General features: G+C 43.5%; 1 protein-coding gene and 1 long non-coding RNA gene across 2 annotated transcripts; one reads left to right on the top strand and one right to left on the bottom strand.

Moving 5' to 3' along the window:
- Window positions 1-847: 847 nt before the first annotated feature.
- AK3 (adenylate kinase 3) lies at window positions 848-19571 on the bottom strand. Its single transcript, XM_072992147.2, has 5 exons — window positions 19251-19571; window positions 15074-15193; window positions 6911-7083; window positions 2978-3096; window positions 848-1279 (listed from the first exon to the last, which is right to left on the bottom strand). Exons 1-5 carry the CDS (start codon window positions 19399-19401, stop codon window positions 1156-1158), a joined length of 687 nt encoding a protein of 228 aa, XP_072848248.2. The 5' UTR covers window positions 19402-19571; the 3' UTR covers window positions 848-1155.
- LOC140704851 (uncharacterized) lies at window positions 10199-10563 on the top strand. Its single transcript, XR_012084313.2, has 2 exons — window positions 10199-10281; window positions 10487-10563. It is a non-coding gene; the product is annotated as an uncharacterized LOC140704851 (long non-coding RNA).
- Window positions 19572-21502: the final 1931 nt, after the last annotated feature.

Genomic DNA, 21502 nt, shown 5'->3' with positions numbered 1-21502 from the left:
CATGGCTCTCTGAGGGCACTCTTGTGCAAACAAAAGTATGGGAGAGGGTACTGAAAAAGCTACTTCTCAAAACAAATTGTGCCCTCATGCCCCCCCAAAAGGCACAAACTTCCTAAGCCCTAAAAATTTGAGGGAGAAAAGATGCCACTGACAACACACAAGAATACTGGGCACATTTTGCCTGTTGCCTTCAAGTTGGAACCAACTTACAGCAACTCTAATAGGGCTCTCAAGGTAAATGCCTGGGTGGACATTCAAACCCTTCTAAGTCCTAGTCCACCTTCTGAGTCCTAGTCCATCTTCTGAGTCTTAGTCCACTCTATCCACTATACCACACTGGGTATCCCACATATTGCCCATCCCTGACTAACCTCATTGAACAGAAAAGTTACTGTGGAAGGTCTTGCATTAGCATTGACATTCAGCTGAATTAGCAAGCCTGAGCTCTGGGAACCTAAATGGACATCCATAAACAAAAAAACCCTTTGACCCTTTGCAACTGCTAAAAGGGCATGTTCCAGTCCTGCCCCTTTCTTGAAGGTACTGAAGCTCCTTTAGGTTCTGTCTTACTAGAAGGAAATAGGAGTCCTGTAGTTCTCCAGATGTTGATTACTAACATCGTCCCTCACCATAGGCCAGGCTAGGAAGTCCTGGAGTCCAACTACATCAGTTCATCTATGGAGTCCAACAGGGCAACACCTAGAGTAGCTCCCTCTCAGTTATGGAAATCATTGCCCTGAAAACTGATGGGAGCCGTAAGAGTTTTCAGTGCAAAGTTTGGTAAGTTGCTGTAAAGATCTTCAGTACTGCATCGGCCTTTCAAACTACTGCCTTTTAACAAAATGCATAGATCTGTGTTGTACTTTATTAAAAATCAGCTTAATATTAAATTAATTTTACAAAATCCAGTACATCTAATATAAAAATAGCACTTCACCATTAAACTACAAGAGGACAGGAAAACTAGGTGATGACACAGAATTGAAATGTGATCATTGCAGAGGTTTCTCTTGGCTATTCATCAGTATGGCACATTATTTTCTAATTCCCCATTCCCAGATCACCATTATTCTAGTACAGACAAGAACATCTATTTCTGGAAGCTTGGCTATATGCCATTAGCTTTTACTTCTCAGGAGAGTAACGGCTCTTGCTTCAGTTGTGCGTAGTGGCTCCATTCTGACTGATTTCAGGCAGCTTGGTTTGAAGGAAATTATGAACGTGTGGCCAGATTTTGTTGGTCTCTGTTCCAGAGAAAGTATGAAGCACCGCTTTATGGCTATAGAAGAGAGAAGAAATACATTAGTCTCACCTGCTCTTTCAAGTTCCTTACCTCTTGGTAGAACTGCAGCAGAGGTAGGAACTGTGCAGCCCATAGCCTCATTGTGGCTGGAAAGAAGCTTTTGTGTGAAGGAGAATTCTCCCATCACCAGAAATATAAATGGTGTTCGTTCAGAATAGAGAATTCTGCCCCCTCAGAAGCGTTCTCCATTTGATTATCCCACACACAGCCCCTGCAACTGATACCAATTCCACAATAAGGATTTGTAGAAATCGAAAGTGACCAGAGCATCACTTCTGATTTCAGAAAAATGAACCGCTGTAGCCTGCCATAGAAACTCAATGGCAGGGGAAAAAATTTTAAGGGGGGCTTTTTAAGGAGAAAGGCAGGGTAAAAACAATTTAAATAAATAAATAAATGAGGGAGCCTTGGAACTTCTGTGAGGGGAAACCTGGAAATTTTTAATTTCCTATATATATCACAGTTGCTAATGACATCTTCAGGTTTATGCAGCATAAGTTGTGAAACATGATTTCAAGCCATTGTTTATTAAAAGTGCTTATACATTGCTTTCCTCCTCACCAGGAAAGCAAGGTGTAATAAAATCACAATCCTACATAGGACCACTGCATGACTCGCTATAGGAAATAGTATGTACTGTAAATAAATAAATCTAAATAAATAGTCTGTTTAGTAATGTAATTATAACAAATGGTTTACTTTTGGTAACTAGGGTGCATTGAAATTACATTTTGAAATAATGTAACAAATAGGAATAAAGCTCCCTTGTTGGTGCATTTTAAAAGACATACTGTACTTGGATGCATTTTGACAGGAATTCTTCAAGATTTATGCCACTCTCCCTAAGAGACCTTTTTCCATTAAAAAGCAACAAGTAGGACAACAATTTAACACAACGACTCTACTTTGAAGGATGACGGCCATTTGGAAAGCAAGGAGGTCATGAACGAGATTAGCACACAAGAACTTGCAAGTTGTCAGCAAGAGTCTGAGTGGAGCTCAGCACCTCATCTCATTACAGAGCTCTTAGCTCACCAATGTGAGTGGTCAGGGTTTAAAATAAATGCTCAGACATGAAACATGCCCATGTGACCTCAAACAAATCATTCTCAGCTTCACCTATATTACTAATGGCATAAATCAGAAGAGCTGTAGTGATGAACAAAACAAACTTCTATGTAGTACAACATTCTCTATCCACATCAGCCAACCAGATAAGGAGACGCCAGAAGGAGCACATGAGAGCAGTAACACCTGTCCACTCACATTCCCCAGCAACTGATAATGAGAACAGTAATACATAGCCACCCAAGTTTAGTAGCTTGTACAAAAATTCTCCCACTGCAACAAGAGCTTCCTCCTCACTCTTTTGAACTTCATTCAGGGGCAGAGTCTACATGGCCCCCTTTGCACAAACCACATAAAGAGTGGGGTGGAAGTAAAATCACTCCTGTTTCTACATCACTGCTTCTGTACAATACATAAAGCAGTTCTAAGTTTGTCTGAGGATTTTAAAGAGAAAAGGGTTAGAGATCATGCTGCATTCTGAAATGTGTCCAACACAAAATAATATTGATTGATTGATCGATTGATTGATTTGATTTGATTTGATTTGATTTGATTTGATTTGTACCCCGCCCATCTGGTCTATGCGACCACTCTTAAGGCACTTACCGGTAATATTCAAGGACAGGTTTGGTTTCCGCTTCATACGATTTCAGCCTCTTCATAACAGTTTCAGGCTTGTCATCATCACGTTGAACCAGAGGCTCTCCTGTGTTATCATCAAGGCCCTGAGTATGGAAGGCACAAGCATCCTGTAATTCATTCATCCATTCAATTTTTCCCCACTCCTATTAGTGTCACAGCACTACTCTGGGTGGGTTGTAACTCGTAAAATAGAAAACAAAAATAAAAATAGAGAGATCAAAACAAATGGCAATAACCCTTAAAAAAAAAAGATGGTACCGATTAATCCCAGAGCAGATGGAAGAAAAGAGAGGAGGGAAAAAGAGGAAGGGAAAGAAAGAAGGGAGGGGAGAAGGTAGTCAGCTGGGGTCAGTGTGGAAAGCCTCCTTGAAAAGCAATGTCTTCAATTGCTTCCTAAAAGTTCACAGGGAGGGGACTAGGCAGAACTCCTCTGGAAGCTGGTTCCATAAAGCTGGAGCCACTGCAAAGAAGGCTGTACCTAGACCCGCTGAAGTCTCCAGATCAGGTTCAAGGGGAGACCCATGTAGAGGTCATTGCAGTAGTCAATCTGGGAAATGACCAGGGCCTGCACCTATGTCCTGAGGGAGTTCTCATCTAGGTAGGGGCAATGCTGGGTGATTAGCCTAAGCTGGTTAAAGACTGATCTGGACAAGGTTGCAATCTGGGACTCCCAAGAAAAAGCTGGGTCCAGAAGAACGCCCACTTGGTCCCTAAACTGGAGGGGAGGACCATCCCTCATAAACTATCAGAGGTCTGCCCCAGAAGCAGAATCTCTGTTTTGTCCAGGTTCAGTTTGAGCCTGTTAGCCCTGGTCTATTCCAGTACTGCAACCAGGCAACACTCCAGTGTCTGGACGGCACCCACTGCAGAGGTGGTAATGGAGAGATAGGGTTGCATGTCATTAGCATACTGATGGCACCTTACTCCAAAATTCCTGGTGACCTCCCCCAATGGCTTAACAAAGATATTAAACAGCATTGGGAATAGTGCTGACCCCTGAGGAACCCCACACCAAAGGGTCCAAGGTGACAACACCACCTCCCCTAGCTGAACTCTCCGGACACAGTCCTTGAGGAAGGATTGTAGCCAGCTCAATACACACTAAGCCCTTAATCCCAACCTCAGAGAGCCTATCTAGGAGTACCAACAGGGTGCATCTGCCCCCCTTAAAAGGTCATCCCGCAGCGCGACCAATGTCATCTCAGTACCGTCGCAGCCTGAATCCAGACTGGAATGGGTCAAGGCAATCCTGCTCCTCCAGGTATGACTACAGTTGATTGGCCACCACCTTCTTGATCACCTTGGCTAGGAATAGTATGTTAGCGATTGGACAGAAATTGTTAAGGTTGTCCAACGCTAACTGGGGGCACTTGATGATGGTTCTGGCGATGGTTTATCAATTATCAATTGATAATGTTCACAACGCAATCCATCATAGCCCCCTTCATGGCTCTGATCAGCCACTCTGGGCAAAGATCCAGCAAGGAGGTGGTGGGTCTACAGCTAGCCATCACCCTGGAGGATTCTTCCTTTACTACTATTTCACTGTCCATTGCTTCTATGAAAGGCACTGTTGACTCATTTGTCTTCCAAACTGAGCTGTAAATTACGCAATCTGGACATCCCGTTTTAAAGTCCTCCTTTCTCCATTTCGTCCATTTGTGTTTCTAAACCAGAAGTCAATACATCATAAAGTAAGGAATATCTTCATATTTAATAGTCAGTTTTCTTACAGTTAGCCACAATCTACTCTAATATCTAATAATGGAAGGACACGGAATGCATAACAATAAAATTGTAGCCCAAGGAATCATCTGAACAATTAAGAGCCAGCTAATTCATCCTGGGCCCTCCATTTCGGGCTGCCTATAACTGCCAACAGTTGGCACTTTTGTAGCGCTATCCACAGAGTAACATGAATTTTACATTCTCCTGGAATATCCATTGTACAGAAGGCTAACAAGGAAATTATTCTTACTTTTTATTTGCATGAAAAACATCAAAATCTAAAGCAAAATGAACGGGCAGCAATAGATTTCAGTGTCACTTCACATTCCTGGCTATTACTGGCAGAGCTCAAAATGTTACTTTTCAAAAGAAATTTGTGCTTGTTACTCACTAGTTTGAGTAAACAGCAGATAGTTATCGTTCCTGTTATTCCATCAGCAAACATACCTTACTCTGCTGCTCATTAATAACATGATACCATTCCACTCATTTCTGCCATTTTTTTATTTAAAGATATTGAAAAGCATTCCCAAACAAGAGCCCTCCCCTCTAGGACACAGAAGGTCCTTCAGCCACCCCCCTGCTGAGAAATGACCTGCATTTCCCTCCTTTTTAAATTGTTCTTGAGATGCAAACATTTTCCCCTTTGTTTTAAACTCCAGCCCAAGCTGCACAGTTCTCCCAACAAAATAAAAGCATTTCACGGGGCTTTGTGATGCTCCTGGGAGGAGTCTACATCTATACCATCTTGAGAGGTATGCATCTTACAGATATCATGTGCACTGCTCTAGCACAGAATGCCTTCTTCTGCACACTATATAGAGCCAGACGTGGTGGCGCTGTAGGCTAAACCGCAGAAGCCTGTGCTGCAGGGTCAGAAGACCAGCAGTCGTAAGTTCGAATCCACGTGACGGAGTGAGCGCCCATCGCTTGTCCCAGCTCCCGCCAACCTAGCGGTTCGAAAGCATGCAAATGCGAGTAGATAAACAGGTACCACCTCGGTGGGAAGGTAAACAGCGTCCGTGTCTAAATCACACTGGCCATGTGACCACGGAAGGATTGTCTTCAGACAAACACTGGCTCTATGGCTTGAAGAGCGGGATGAGTGCCGCCCCCTAGAGTCGGACACGACTGGACAAAAATTGTCAAGGGGAACCTTTACCTTTACCTAGATCTTAAGGTCTCTTGGGTCTGCTGTCATTCGTGTCTTCAGGAAGCTTTCCCAATAGCTTTTACCTTAGTGTAGGAACTGCGTGGCTTGGGTTTCAATTTAAAGAAAAAAGGGGGCAGCAAGAAGGAAAGAAGTAGGAAAACACGGATCTGTTCTCAGTGGAGGAGGCAGAGACCTTCAATGAGTGATATGGAAATCTCCTGCAAGAAAAAGGGTTTTTTGGATATCACATTTCTTCTCTGAAAAACAGAACATCATTTATGGCTGCTATTGCAAAAAGTTACTAATTACAGTAGGGCCCCCATATCCATATGATCAGCAGCTGCGTTTTCACTTATCCACCATCTAAAAATATTAAAATAAAAAAATCAGAATATTTTCACATGTAATACCAGAGATGGGCACTAGAGGGAGCTAAAGAACATGCTATGGATACTTGATGGATATCCAACAAACTGCGCTAGAGCACAGACAGAGTTCTGACTCCTGTCCTCTGAAGATGCCGGCCACAGAGACTGGCAAAACGTTACAAATTAAAACCTTAAAAATATTGCCAAACAGCCCGGAAAACCCACAACAACCATGTGAAAATATTTTCTGCCCCCCCAAGGGGTGTGTGTGTGTGTGTGTGTGTGTGTGTCTGTGTGTATGTCTGTGTGTGTGTGGTGTTCACTATTATCCATGGTTTTCGGTATCCGCTGAGGGCTTGGAACCAATCCTCAGCAGATTGTGGGGGGGATTTAGTGTAATTAGTTACTTTCTGCAATAGCAGCCATAATGTTCTGTTTTTCAGAGGAGAAATGATGTCTCCAGAAAACTTTAAGAACATGGCCAAACAGCCGGCAAAACCCACAAGAACCATCTCCAGAAAATTCTTTTTCTTGTCTCAGTATTTGGAAGTAACTCAGATATTTAGTACATGAACTAAGGAATAAACGGGAGAAAGAAGTAAGGATAATTGTTTCCACATGACTACCCCAGAGATGGGCATTGCTTACAGGGACTTTGGGGGGATTGAACTCAAGGTTGTAGACCCTGCCACTGGCAGGATGGATCCAGCGTGCAGTTAGCCGTTGTCTGATAGTTTCAAAAGGCACATCTAAGTCAATCACAGTGTCTATTGGGCACACTTTATCCAGAGCCTCTGCCTGTGGAACAGTTCTGGGAAAGCCTGTGGGGAAAAAAGTAAAAGTCAGTCGAGAGAGGATATGGAACCCTGTCCCAATGCTGCTACAGGATACAGACCAGCCTGCTTATCTGAGCCATCTGAGGACCTCTGCTCCGCCAGAACAGGTCAGCAGTGTGCCTCTTTTCCAGACGTGCAGTGAGTGTATGTACGGTCAGATCAGATACCTTCACTTAAGGGGAGCTGATGGGGAGGGTTGCGTTGCTTTGTACCATGGCATTGGACTGTGCAGCACTGTGGCAGTGTCCAATTCTGTACTTCTGTGTTCCCAAGGCAAAGTAGCAGGCTACTCTCCAAACACAATGAAGTGCTGCTTTAGGTTAGATAGACATCAACCAGCCCTGGCTTCAAAAAGAAGCTGATCAGAACATCCGTCCAAACATGCACATGTTCATCTTGTTCTTACATAGTTACTAGGCAACTATTTGATACCAGGTTCAGTTCAAACTAGCAAACTTGGCTATTAATGCTCTTACGTAGTCCAAAACACCAGTGCCTTAAAGTGCCCTTCGCTGACCCGGATGTCTCCAGAAGTACCAGACTAAAATACACATTGTCCCCAGCCACCACCAGTGCACTGACTGGTGGCTATGTGATATGTTGTTCTCCATGCCTAGAGGCTGGCAGGTTGGCAAAGTCTTCCTCAAGAGTCATCAAGCCCCCTAGAAACCCATTAGCAAATACAATCTATCAAACTGAAAGCAAGCAACCTATCCCCATCACCTTGGCCTTCCCAACCTCACAATACTACCCAGTACACCTCACAATCGCCTTAGGTGTACAGCCTTTGTATAAAGCCCATCACATCTCAGTCTCCTTTGGTCTCCCTTCAAGAGAGGAGAGCTCTCAAGAGATCACATATATTTGTCCACTCTCTGTTGATCACTGCTATGTCACTTTCTATGTCTTTTCCCTATCTGTATCCTTCCCCACCCCACACACACTTTTCCTGAAGAAGATGAGGAACCTACTGGGTGAGTAACTTTCATTCTTGACAAGCAAAGTTGAACAGCTTCTGGGAGCTGGTGGCCTCTGTTGCCATACACGCCCCAATCTATGGAAGTCTGCACCCCATCACCATCATGGCCTTGCTGCCACTGGGGAAGAGATACTTTTAAAGCAAGAACATCTCCTGTAAAACTAAGCACAAGGGGAGTGTGACTTTGTCTTGAAGCTGAAACTTTCCCCAGACCAGTAACTGGCTTCAAAACAAGATGCAAGGCTTGCCATGGAATTCCATGGTTCAAAAGGGGGGGGGGGTGTTGGATCCCATTTGCTGCTATAGCAGGCAGAATAATACAGAAAGCCATACTTTAATTCCCCCCCCCCCAGAGCTGCAGACAGTATCTTGTCTACCCTCCCATAAAGAAGCAGCTGCATTTTTGCTACAAACATACTGATACTGATGGAATGCTATAGCCATCCGTCCTTTCATGAGAATTTATTTGTTTTACTTTCCTTTTTTTTCAGATCTCTATTGCAGACAATGAAATGAGAATGGCTTTTGAGAATTATTTTAAATTTGAAAATAAATTTTATTGGCAAGTAAAATAGAAATCCAGAAATAGCCAATCTTTACATGGAATCATTTGAAAAAAATGTTACCTAAAATGATTCAGGTATATTGATGATATTTTTATAATTTGGATGGGACAAGAGAATTTGATATTACAATTTCTTATATGGGCGAATTCTTTGGACAACAACATCCAGTTTGACCTGGAATATCATGAGACAGAAATTCATTTTCTGGACCTGATAATAAAAAAGAGGCAGGCAAATTATACACCACCCTTTTTAAAAAAAAACCGCAGATTGCAATTCTTATTTAAGATTTGACAGTTCTCATCCTAGACCTTTAAGATACAACCTTCCACATGGGGAATTCCTTAGAATCAAAAGGAATTGTACCAAGAGAGAAGATTTCATACAAAAATCTCATCAATTAAAAAAAAAAACATTGTCAGCAAAAGGCTACCCAGAACATGTTATTAACAAATACTTTACTAAAGCTATCCAGACCAGAAGGAATGATCTTCATAAACAAAATAGAAATTGAGGGAATCGTATTAATTGCGTCCTCACATACAACCATGCCACTGATAAAATACAAAACTGTATCAAAACCCATTGGCATATCTTGAACAATATACAAAGTTGTTTACAGAAACCACAAATCTCTTTCAAAAGATCTTGCTGACATTTTGGTTAGCAGTGAATTTAAAGAGAAACAACAAAAAAAGAGAGGTTACTTACCTGTAACTCTGGTTCTTCAAGTGATCATCTGTGAATTCACACTAATGGGTTAAGTCTGCACCTGCACAGAGGTCTCGGAATAGTCTAGACCTAAAAAGTTCACTAGGATCGCCCCCCCCCCACAGCCCACATGGTCCGCCCGTCCTAGCAATTACCTCAGTTCCCCAATGCCTCTGCTGCTCCAAGAGAAAGACAGACATGACGCAGGTCAGACTTAACCCATTAGTGTGCATTCACAGAGACCATGAAGAAAAACCAGGTTATATCTGGAAAGTCACCTCTACCAACAGGACACCATCCATGTGGGCATTGTTTCTACTGTAAAAACACCAGTAGGATGACAGAGTTTACAGATATTCAGTAGGGCAAAAGATATACCTTAACCAAATTCATGAACTGCAATACTAAAGGGGTAATTTATGCTATCAGGTGTATTTACAACAAACTGTATGTGGGAAAAACATCTAGACCCCTTAAAATCTGTATAGGGGAACACCTAAGCAATATCAGAAACAAAAAAAAAATGGGAACTCCCCTTGTGAGTCATTTTATTCAGCATAACCATTCAGAAAGAGATCTAAAATTCTGGATCCTAGAAGTTGTCCCCACACATCATGAAAAGGCTCTTTTTAAAAAAGAAATAGACTGGATTTTAAGGTGAAATTCTTTATATCCTTCTGGTCTCAATGAAGAGATAGACTACATTCCCTTGTTGTAGTTTCATATTATTTCCCTCAGATACTTTTTCGAAGGGTAATTAGCCAAGGAAGGCTAACATGCTAGTTTGACCTTGTACACAGCTGTGTAGTATTTTGTTTATCAACTGTTCTTTTTCTGCCCCCACGGCACCACTGATCCAAAAAGGAGTGAGAGATTGTCCACAAAAATATCCTCAGAGACAGATTCTACATAAGCTTAATATCAGCGGTATGTAAGCTGATTTCTTATGTTTCCTTATAAATAATAGCTATTCTTCATGTAAATCACTTTTAATACTTAAAAGTAAACTATGACAATTATATTAATGTATTAATGCTAGCACAAAAAGTTTTTTAAAATATCTTATATGTTGTCCCAGTCAAATGAGTTAGCTCATATATGTGCTCTTTCTGTTTTATTTATTATATTATAGCTCCTGAAGAAGGCTAAAGCTGCAATAGCCAAATCGCCTTGGGCTTATCTTTGAATAAAGTATTGATACCCATTTTACATCCTGGGACTACCGTCTCTCCTTGCTTGACAGCTTCAGTGGATGTACTAGTTCTTTTTGTTCTTCTTTTGAGAATCTTTGACTAAACTATTGTATGCTAATCAGAGGTAAACCTGTCATTCCCTCTTTTGTTGATTTTTTTTCTAATTCTGTTCCCTGTGCTCATCCCTTTTAACTCTCACTTAAATTCTTCCTTCCATTCAGGTGCACTTTCAAAGCACTGATATGAGACAGCAGCATTTTTACAACAGTTATTGCCCTCTATCAACATGGAAAGCAATGCCTGTCACGGTTCAGCTATGAGAGTCTTTGCAAGTAGCTCTCAGCTGAAGTGTCACTGAAGTCACAGATCTGACTGCTGCTTCCAGTTGCAGATGTGGCCTCATACATTTCAGTACACTGTTCATGACAAGGAAATGACTCAATAGCAGGCCCATTAGATGGAGTGCTCAATTCAGAGTGCAGATGAGGGAAGCTGGAGTGGTCTGGTTCATGCTTAAAAGGTTCTTATCTTTAAAACAATCTATTTTATCTCGCACATGATCCATCTTTCCATTTACATTGATCAATGTTTCTTCTCCTGTGAGAAAGGTCCAGATAGCTCTTTGGATAGCTTCCATTTGTCCTCCTTCTAGTTAATGACACTCCCCTTCCTGCCTCCTGTCCCAACTTTTCCCATGGCCATTATTCAGCAGGTTGTGGAGACTTTTCCTTTTTTGTTGTTAAATGAAGTGATATAATGAAACAGCTATGTATTTATGTAGCATAGTACAGGTAACACTGCCAATGTGTCTTGTTTATCTAGAATAGCGCTGCATCAATAGGAAAATATAAAATAAACTTTAAAGTGATTGAGTGGATGAAAATAGAAGAGGGAGGGTTCTCCATCACCTTTCAGTGCCACAACCCACCAAATTCATCATAAGGTTGTCATCTCAGATAATACCGCCCACAGCTCTATTGGTGTGCAAATTAACCATCTACATGGGCTACAAAATGAGCTAAGTAGGAGTGCTCCAAATTGTGCCAAAAATCCCTGTAGCCCTACCATTCTGCAAAAAAAGGAGTGAGACAACTTGAAAAAGGGATCTCTCTTAAGTAAAAATACATGTAGGTGCTGCAATTTGATTTGGAGCAACAGCACCAAAAGCAATCCAATTAGCAAGCTATATACTCCTCTGGATCTGCCTTCAGTTTGTGTTTAGACTTCAGATGGGAGCTTCACTGGGTTGAATGTTTCTTCCTACAAAAATAATTCCCTATCTCCATTTAATCTGACAGTGAAAATTCATCCTGTTGCCTCCAAAGAGCCGAGAAGGGATTTTACACATAGAGCCCACACTGGCCCTGTTGGGGGAGGGGGAGTTTTCTGCCTTCTCTGTACTATTTGACTGTCTCATCTCCACTTGTGACTCAGGAACAGCTTATATTTGTATATACTTTAGGATATATGTTTGTACAACCTAGTCATACTTCTTGTGCAATTTTCAGTTTATGATGCACAACTCCAACAGGATTCTAATCAAAATGTCTGGTTTGTTGTTAGGCCTTTGTCCTCTAGATAGGAGGCAAAATTCATTTATAACCTATACTTATGATTCCAGAATCAGCTGGAAATGTTGAGGAGAACGGTCTGTTGCTTCCCTACAGATTCCATCTTTCCCATGTATTCAAGGCAATGATGGGGAACATGCCAGAATGTAGGAGAATGGTAACCACCACCATTGCACTGAATAACTGGCCCACAAATCAGATATTCCGTTCACCCTGTGTTTGGCCTATACTGTACTACTTCCCAGCTGAAATGAAATTATGACTCATAATTGTTTAACTATAGCAGTCCACAGCTATACTTAGTTTTAAATTAAGTAATAGCAGATAATAACCCTAGCAATGATTTAAGATGATAGTAATTTTATTTATTATTTGATTACAATGTCAGTGACAATGATCACTAACACTATTCCTTTAAATAATTGTCACTGTGGCAAGGAAGGAAGGAAAGCAAGAAAACAGCAGACTTTTGAATAGCAGCAAAGACCATGCAGGGAGCTTCACTGCAGCAGTTTTCCTGTTCCCAGGCTTTTCCATAATCTTCACACTAAACAAAAGTGAATATTGCACTCTAGGGAATGACAAGACCGAAGGGCTAGCACAAAGGTTTCTCATGCAGACACTCAAGGTTCAGATTTAATCTCCATTCTGATGTTTGTAACAGGCCTCCCTGTCTCACATCACGTCCAGCAAATGTTGCCAGTTCCTGGAAGCTGTTTAACCTACAACCTCTTTGCTTATACAGTGGTGCCTCACTTAACGAGCACCTCGCTGAGCGATGAAATCGCTTAATGAGGCGCTCTGGGCCATCGCTGGAGCATTCGCTCAGCGATGGCCCCTATGGCGATTTTTCGCTTTGCGATATTCGCTAAGCGATTCGCTTAGCGAATATCGCATAACGAAGCGGGGGAGAACAGCTGATCGGCGGTTCCAAAATGGCCGCCGGAAGGTCCGCGCCGCATTTTCGCGCCCTGCCCTCGCTTACCAAGGGCGCGAAAATGGCAGCGCTATGGCAGAACCTCGCTTAATGGTGAGTTTTCAAGCCATAGGAACGAAGTTCAATGCGTTTCTATGGCTTTTTTTATTCCGTTTAGCGATGTTTCGCTATAGCGAAGGTTAATCCGGAACGGATTAACCTCGCTATGCGAGGCACTACTGTATACATTCCTGACAAAGATTGTCAGGCTTGACAAAGACACTTTAAAATGGCTTCTCTCCCTTCAGGAGCATAGCTTTTGCTTTTCTGAATCACAGTTCCATGTTCCATTCTATCTGTCCTCCTTGGCCACATATCACTAAAGAAAAAGACGGTCAGAAAAGAGACACGGTTAAGTTATAGGAACGTAGGAAGCTATCTTATACCAAATCAGAAAATTAGTTAATTTACCACAGTACTGTATTGTCAGCTCTGACTAGCATTGACTGTCTGAGGTTTCAGGCAGGCTTCTCTCCTGGCTCTCTGGAGATTCCTGTTACTCCATGGCAGCCTCCCATCCAAGTACTAACCAGCTCTGACCCTACTTAGCTTCTGAAGTCAATTCTCTGCTTCATGACAAAGAAATAAATGTTCTTTCTTTCCCTGTCTTTAAAACAGCATTCATTTAGAATTCATTCGTTCCGTGGTTAATGTTGTCTTGCCAAAAAATTGTCTTGCAAAACGCGTCTTCCCACAGGAATGCATTGAAATCTAATTAATGCCTTCCTATAGGCAAAAACGTCAGAACAAAGTCAAATTTGGTTTACAGGGGGTTTACTAAATGCTCTTTAAAGTCATACATATTGTGCAGATGATTTCAAAAATTTCAATCAAAAACTTTAACTTTTTAAAAATTATAGAAAAACATTTAAAAATCAGCAGTCATGAGGCAGGAACAAAAAACGAAAAACATTCATCTTGCAAAGCACGGCCATAGGAATATTCATCTTGCGAGTCATCAACCCCCTTGCCAAAACCATTTGTCTTGCAAGTTTTTTTTCCTGCGAGGCATTTGTCTTGCGAGGCACCACTGTATTTGTTTGTTTGTTTTCTCATACTGGTTACAAAAGGTAGATAAGTTTAAATTCAACTGGTTTTCAACCTTCATTCACCAGGATGTAACAACAACAACAAAACCTACATTGAGCAAATTGGAATGTTTCCTTTGTCTATGAGAATTCCAAAGTTAGGGCTGTGGTTAAAGTGAAGTTCAGTATTCTCATCTTGTATTTCCTGAACTTACTAAGAGTTCCAGTGTCAATCTACCCACAAGTAGAGTCAACCCACTAAGAACTAAAGTATATAACGTCTATTTATCAGTTTCACAGGGTACCAAAAAAGGGCATGGGATTGTTTTTTTTTGTCATGATAGCATGAACAGGAGCCAAAGAGGAGGTAGAAGGGTCCACATGTGTCTTGGACCCTTTTACCTCCTGGCTTAGCCTGATGGGTGACCATGTGAATGCACCACTGGTCACAGAGTGCTTCTTCAATCCAACTGCATTGGAGAACAACAAGCGAGTTTCCAATATTCCATTATTTGGAGCTGAACAAGCTACCATCTGGTAGCTGTTTAGCTGCAAGAGAAGATGCTGGATGAGACGGATTATCATGCTTTGTTGCTGCATGAAACTCAAGGACATGTGTTTTTGTTTTTTCTAGCATCCAGGTTGGCCACAGGCTTGAGTTTGCAAGAGCTGAGCAGGGCTGTTGAGGACAAGACATTGCAGAGATAGCTCATTTATAGGGTCACCATAAGTCACAGGTGATTGGACAGCACATAACAACAACAGCAACAACAACAACAACAACAACAACAACAACAGTTGCTGGTGATTGATTTCAAATTTTCAAATCTTTGCAAAGTTTATTGTGCTTTCAGTGTTCGTGTAGAAAAGAGTCCCAGAGAACCAAGAGAACAATACACATTGTCAAGAGGCCACTCTTGACTGGCCATGAAGTTGCAACAGAACACTCACCATCCAGCAACAAGTGGTTCTGGTCTAGAGTTCTCAGCGCACTTAGCATCAGTTGGGTCATAATGTCATCAGGGATCAGTCGCCCTTGATCGATATATGACTTAGCTAGTATCCCAATTTCTGTGGAAACAAAAACATATGAAAGCCTCCATAGAGTCCCACATATAAGTGGTTTATCTTTAAACTTATAGAGAGAGGCAAGGATATCACGTGACAGCCGCCATTTATCAGAAGAAAGTATTTTGGTGAGCTTTGAGTAAGTCTCAACAGACCTGTCAGATGACTCCCTGGGCCCTACAGTCTCCACTGCCTCTGCATTCTACGTTCAACTTGGCCTTCTGCATCCATAGTCTTCTTCCTGTGCTTAGAGTACAGCACAGACAGATGTAAGACCGCATAAAGCAGCCAATTTCTCTTTTGCTCAATAACCAAACTGACTTTTCTCATATTTAGCTGTGGGATGGACTTCAACACCCATCCTTAAAGCCTGACTTTCAATTGTCATAGTAAACTCAGTAGGACTTGGCTTCCAAATACGCCTGCATGAAACCTCTTAATAGTACCACTTTTTCTGCCTAGCTAAAGTCTTTGGATAGTTTCTTGAGCACCAGGGCTGGTAGTGATACATTCTGAAGTGTAGGAGTTCATCATAATTGCTTAACAGGACCTGTAGATTCCAACGTACAGTATACTAAGGAGCAACAAAGGGGATCAGTGTGTCATAAATGTTGGCCTTCTCAGAGAGAGTGAATGTTTAACTAGTGTTGACTTGTGGCCGTTGAAAGGTGTATTTAAACTGGCTAGGTGCTTCTGATTTTGGCTCCACATGAAACGGTGAGCAGCTGGGGTGGGGAAAATACACCGTATGCCTTTACACACATTCCACAGTCATAGATTTTACAGCACGTTGATCGCAATTGCTAGATCACATGTGCAAAATCATATGCAATGCAGATGGGTAGGTAATGTGGTGGCATGAGTTGATGGGACATGTAGGCAAAAAAAAAAAAAAACCATCTGGAGAGCTACAGTTACCCAGGGTTCTGGGGTAACCTACAATTTACGTGCATGTGCACACAAATACATAAATTTTGGAAGCTTTCTTATGTATATCTGCATATTCCAAGATTCAAATGTTTAAAATTCCTGGTTTACCTTTGCTATGGGAAAGGGAAGTAAGATGCAGTATAGCCCAAACATCTTTCCAGGCTATGGAGAACTGTGAAAGTTATCCTTCCAGCAAGGCGTGCAAGCTCTCTGTCTATCTATCCTGCCCATCTTGCCAAAGGCCATTCTGGGCAGTTTACAAGACATATAAACAACATGATTAAAATACAATTTAACAGAACAGAAAATACACATAATAAAATGCAAAGAAACAGTATCATCAAAACATAAAAATGCATTTGCATTAAACATTCAGAACAGAACAAACCAATGAAGGGCTTCCTAAGCAAGCACTGAATCCATGGATCAGTGTTTCTAATACAGACTGTGAAGGATCACAGTGCTTTCCGTTCCACCCAGGAGCAACATTTGGGAAAATGTAGTTTTGTGGGTTAAGTGCAATGCCCTTCCCTAGAACAGCAGTGGACAAAGTATGGTCTTCAAAATAACAGCATTATAGGCAATGGTGAGAACTCATGGGAGAGGCAACAGGGCCACACCTTCTCAGCTGTGCCTCTCCCTGGCAAAGTCTGATCTGGCCACTGTGACACCTGCCTTAGTTATAGCCTGGCTAAATTACTGTAACGTGTTCTATGTGGGGCTGCCTCAGGAAAGGGTTCAGAAATTTCAGCAGATCCAAAATGCAGTAGCCAGATTGCTGACCAGGCCTACAGGGATTACAGCTAACTGCAACTAGCTGCTGATCCATTTCTGGGCACAAATAAGTATTGGTTCTAACCTAGACAGCTAGAGCCCAAGCTGTCTCAAAGACCCTTTATGAGCCTGCTTGAGTGTTAAGATCATCAACAGAAGCCTTTCTCTCGATCTTGCTACCTTCACAGATGTGTTTGGTGGGGACACAGGAGAGAGCCTCCTCTATTGTTGGAACTCATGAGCCTCGTGGCGCAGTGGTTAAAACGCTGTACTGCAGCTAAAACTGTGCTCACGACCTGGGGTTCAAATCCCAGGTAGCCGGCTCAAGGTTGACTCAGCCTTCCATCCTTCCGAGGTCGGTAAAATGAGTACCCAGCTCGCTGGGGGGGGGGGCAATGTGTAGCCTGTATAATTAAAAATTGTAAACTGCCCGGAGAGTGCTTGTAGTGCTATGGGGCGGTATATAAGTCCAATAAATAAATAAATAAATAAATAAATAAATAAATAAATAAATAAATAAATAAATAAATAAACTCCCTCCCAGAGGAGGCCAGGCTGGCCCCATTTCTATTGTCCTTCTGAAAGGCCTCTCTCTTCCGGCAAGCTTTCCTTTAAATGGATTGTTCTGCTTTACTCCTGTTACTATTGTTTTTAGCTTTTAATAATGTCTTTTAATAATGTAAACGGCCTTGGGTCCTTTTTGGGGAGAAAGATGAAGGTAAAATTACATTAGATAAATAAACAGAATTTAGTAGAGCCATGGATTCAATGTACCACGTGGGAACAGAGGGTGAGAGGATACTAATAGCACTGCTTATTAGTCAAGAAAGCTAAGTACAGAAGAAGCCACAGAGACTGGCGAAAGGAAGAACAACCTTCAGAACAAGGCCAAAGAGCCCGAAAAACCCACGACAACCACATTCTTTTGTTTGCCACGAAGAAGACTTCTGTGGTGGCCTTCTAGACTAGAAAAGCATCTGGTTGCCTGATACCAGAAGCAGAGACAGATTTTACTAACTTAGAAAGCTATCTCCCTCTTTTCCTACCACACAACCCCTGGGGCAGTTTATAACAAACTGCCAGCAACAGCTTGGTAGCAACATCAGGTTTCCAACTTACAAAAATGGGGGAGAGAAGAGAAGCAGCTCTCAGATCTCAGAAAGCTGTGCAGAACAAGGTGTGTTTTATTTGCCATTTAAAGTGCTCAGTGGCAAAGGCCTTTGTCCTTTCAGCAACACGATTCTTTCAACTTAATGGCATTTCCAATGCCTCTTAAACCAGTCCGACAAAACAAGTCTGAGATATTGCCATTCTTAAAATTATACTACATGTACTCTCCAGTCCCCAGTACAATTTTATCTTTAACTTCTTTAGTCAGGTAGCGAACAACCGCCTGGCACAGGTGAAGAAGCACCACAAACATCCATTCGCTCGTGCCACCAGGGCTGGTCACTAGTTTTTTTAAGCAGCAGCAGCAATTTGGGCGCTTCAGTGGACCCCAGAGGCAGCAGGACCTGGAAGTCGGTGTGTGTGTGTGTGTGTGTGCGCGCGCGCACACACACACACACACACACACACACACACAGAGAGAGAGAGAGAGAGAGAGAGAAGACTCCCAACTCTTGCTGAGCTGTAATTGCTTGCTCCCTATGGAGATGCTTCCATCCTGTCCCCTGGAAAAGAAACCTGATTATTCCGCCTCCCTTGAAGGCAGTGAAACTCTTCGAAGCGACAGCCAGCGATCCTGTTACTCTGTAGCTTTCCAGAGTCCCTCCCTGGCCGCCCCTCTCACGCAGCCTCGGAAAGCGGAGGTGCCGCCGAGCGCCCATCGGCCCGGGTTCCAGGCTCCCCGCGGACCCCGCCCCTCCCAGCCCGACGACGGGGGGGGCACCGAAAGAGGAGGGCAGTATCCTCCTGCACCTCGAAGAGCGGTGGCGGTGGGAAAGCGGCACAGTTTCCCAAGTGGTCGCCCTGGGAGCCAGAGCAAGGCTGTCAGACAAGAAGCAAAACAAAGCAAAAGCGAAACTTGAAGAAGGCAAAAATGTTGGGGCACCCGATCCCGTTCCTTAGACCAGGAGGCGGGCTCGATCCACCAAAGCTCGCATCAGAATATTGCAGTTAGTCTTTAAGGTGTCACCACGTTTTCGTCTCCCCAGCCCCACCCCCGCTTTGCTGGCTTTGGCTTCCTCTTGTGTAAGATGGGGGGGGGGAGAAGGGGCCACGTCCCCGGGCGCAGTCCTCCTTCCCAGGGACCACCAACGACCCCGGAGCCCGGCGCTCGCCTTTTCCTGCGGCGACCGCCCCCCCCCACATACACACACAATCCCGGGGGGGGGGCGTCCCTCGCTCTCCTCACCGGTGTTCTGGTTCATATTCTCCCGCAGGAGATCCCCGCTCGAGAGGTGTTTCAGGGCGAAGTGCTTGACGATGCGGGCGGAGATGGTGCCCTTTCCAGAGCCCGGGGGCCCCATGATCACCGCCCTCAGCAGCAACCCCGGCAGCACCATGTCGGGAACCGTTCTGGAGAGGCGGGCCCTGGAGCCAAGGCAGCCTCTCCGGGCGCCTCCCACGGGCGGGCGGGCGAGCGGGCAGGTGGCGGCGATCCCGGCGAGTCGTCCTTTGGGACCGCCACCGCGCGGCGGGTGCTGCAGGTCCGCCTCGCCCCGCCTCCCCACCCCGGATCCCGGCGGCTGGTACGAGCGGCAGCTGTGACGCGGGGGGGGGCGGGGGGCGGAGGCAGGAAACGGGTGGCGCGCCTCGACGCGGCCGGGCCAGCTCCGGATCCGCTCCTCCCCCGGCTTTGAGTCCGACCCGGCCTCCTTTCGCCTGCCAAACCCGAAAGCAGGCCTTGCTGAAGAGCGGGAGCTTGTGGCCACCGTTTCTCCCCAGTGGAGGCTTTCGTTCCCCTTTCACGTCGCTCCTCCTGGTTCACTTCCCCTCGCCGTTTTGTTACTTCTGAGTCAACATCCCGATCCGAATAGGGACCGACATCCCCATCGCCCCCGCGGCTGCCAAGGTGCGCTCAAGACGCCTCCAAAGTACGGCCGCTTTCGAAACGAGGGAGCTCCATCATGCCCTGTCCTCAACAACCCTGTTCAGCTTTTCCACACTCAAACTGTGGCTTCCTTTATGGAGTCAGTGCACTCACATTTGGTCCTCCTCTTGTGCTTTTCCTAGTACAGTGATGGTGAACCTTTTTGAGCCCAAGTGCCCAAACTGCAACACAAAATCAACTTATTTATTTCAGAGTGCCAATACTGCAATTAAAACACGAATGCTCAAGTTTCAGCTTAGGAAAAAACAACTGCTCCTGCACTGCAAGGGTTAAATGCTTTTTTTTGCTATGGGTGGTATTAACAAATAAATACTTACTGGTCCTCCAATCCGCCATTGGGCTAGATTGGTAATGGTCGCCATTGTATCACCCCGCTGGACCACTGCAGCAGCACAGGGGAGTGCCAAAATCCAGGATCAGAGGACGGGTAAGTATTTCTCTATGGTGACTTATGGCCTGTGTGCCCACAGAGAGGGCTCTGCGTGCCAGCTGTGGCACGCGTGCCATAGGTTCACCATAGCTGTCCTAGTATTACTGTATTTTCCACCAATAACTGAGTTCTTATGAGGTGTCCAAACTACGACAGCCTTAGTTCCATTATTTTTGCCCACAACTTAAACCTTCCACCCTGCCAATTATTTTGCCCCTGAAATCCATCTTTCCCATCTTAAAAAATAAATAAATCTCACCTTAGTGACATATTTGATATAAATAGCTAGTAATCACTGGTAGATTTCTTCTCCCTAAGTTTGTCTAAACCATTTTAAGCTGTTGTTGCTATCAGACAATTCCTTTATACTTATTGGCATGCTGACTGAGCACCCTCTAGTTCCTCTTCTCATCTACAGATAAGGCACTACAAAGTTGTTTGCAAACAATACATTTATTTATTATTTTATTTAAAATATTTTTACCCCACCATTCTCCTTGAAAAGGACTCAAGGCGGCTTACAAACAATGAAAGAGAATATTTACAGTTGAAAACAATGAGTATCCAACAGTTGTTAATATCATTAAAAGCCTATATTTAACACTATGAACAATGAATAAGGAGGCAACTTACATTAACAGGCAATATTAAGGAAGAGATTAATAAGTATACAAAAAAATCACTCTGAGAAATGGAAAACACTACAATAGAAAACACAAATAGTACTAATAATCCAGACAAAGCAGTAATGCACAAGTATCTAAAAATTACACACAGGTTGTTTACTGAGGAAAGGCTTGCCTAAAGAGAAAGGTCTTTGCCTGCTTGTGGAAGAACAGCAAAGATGGGGCCAGGCTGGCCTCCTGTGGGAGGGAGTTCCAAAGTCTGGGAGCAGCGACAGAAAAGGCCCTCTCCTATGTCCCCACCAAGTGCACCTGTGAAGGTGATGGGACGAGAGAAAGCTCTCTCCTGATGATCTTGACACCCACGCTGGCTCATAATGGGAGATACAGTCTTTGAGATAGCTTGGGGCCAGACTGTTTAGAGCGTTATAGGTTTAAATCAGCACTTTAAACATAGAGTGCATTGCAGTAATCCAGTTAGGAAGTAACTAGGGAATGCA

Source organism: Pogona vitticeps, chromosome 2, assembly GCF_051106095.1.
Source record: "Pogona vitticeps strain Pit_001003342236 chromosome 2, PviZW2.1, whole genome shotgun sequence".
NCBI classification, from domain to species: domain Eukaryota; kingdom Metazoa; phylum Chordata; class Lepidosauria; order Squamata; family Agamidae; genus Pogona; species Pogona vitticeps.
This window is presented reverse-complemented; position numbering and strand designations above follow the sequence as displayed.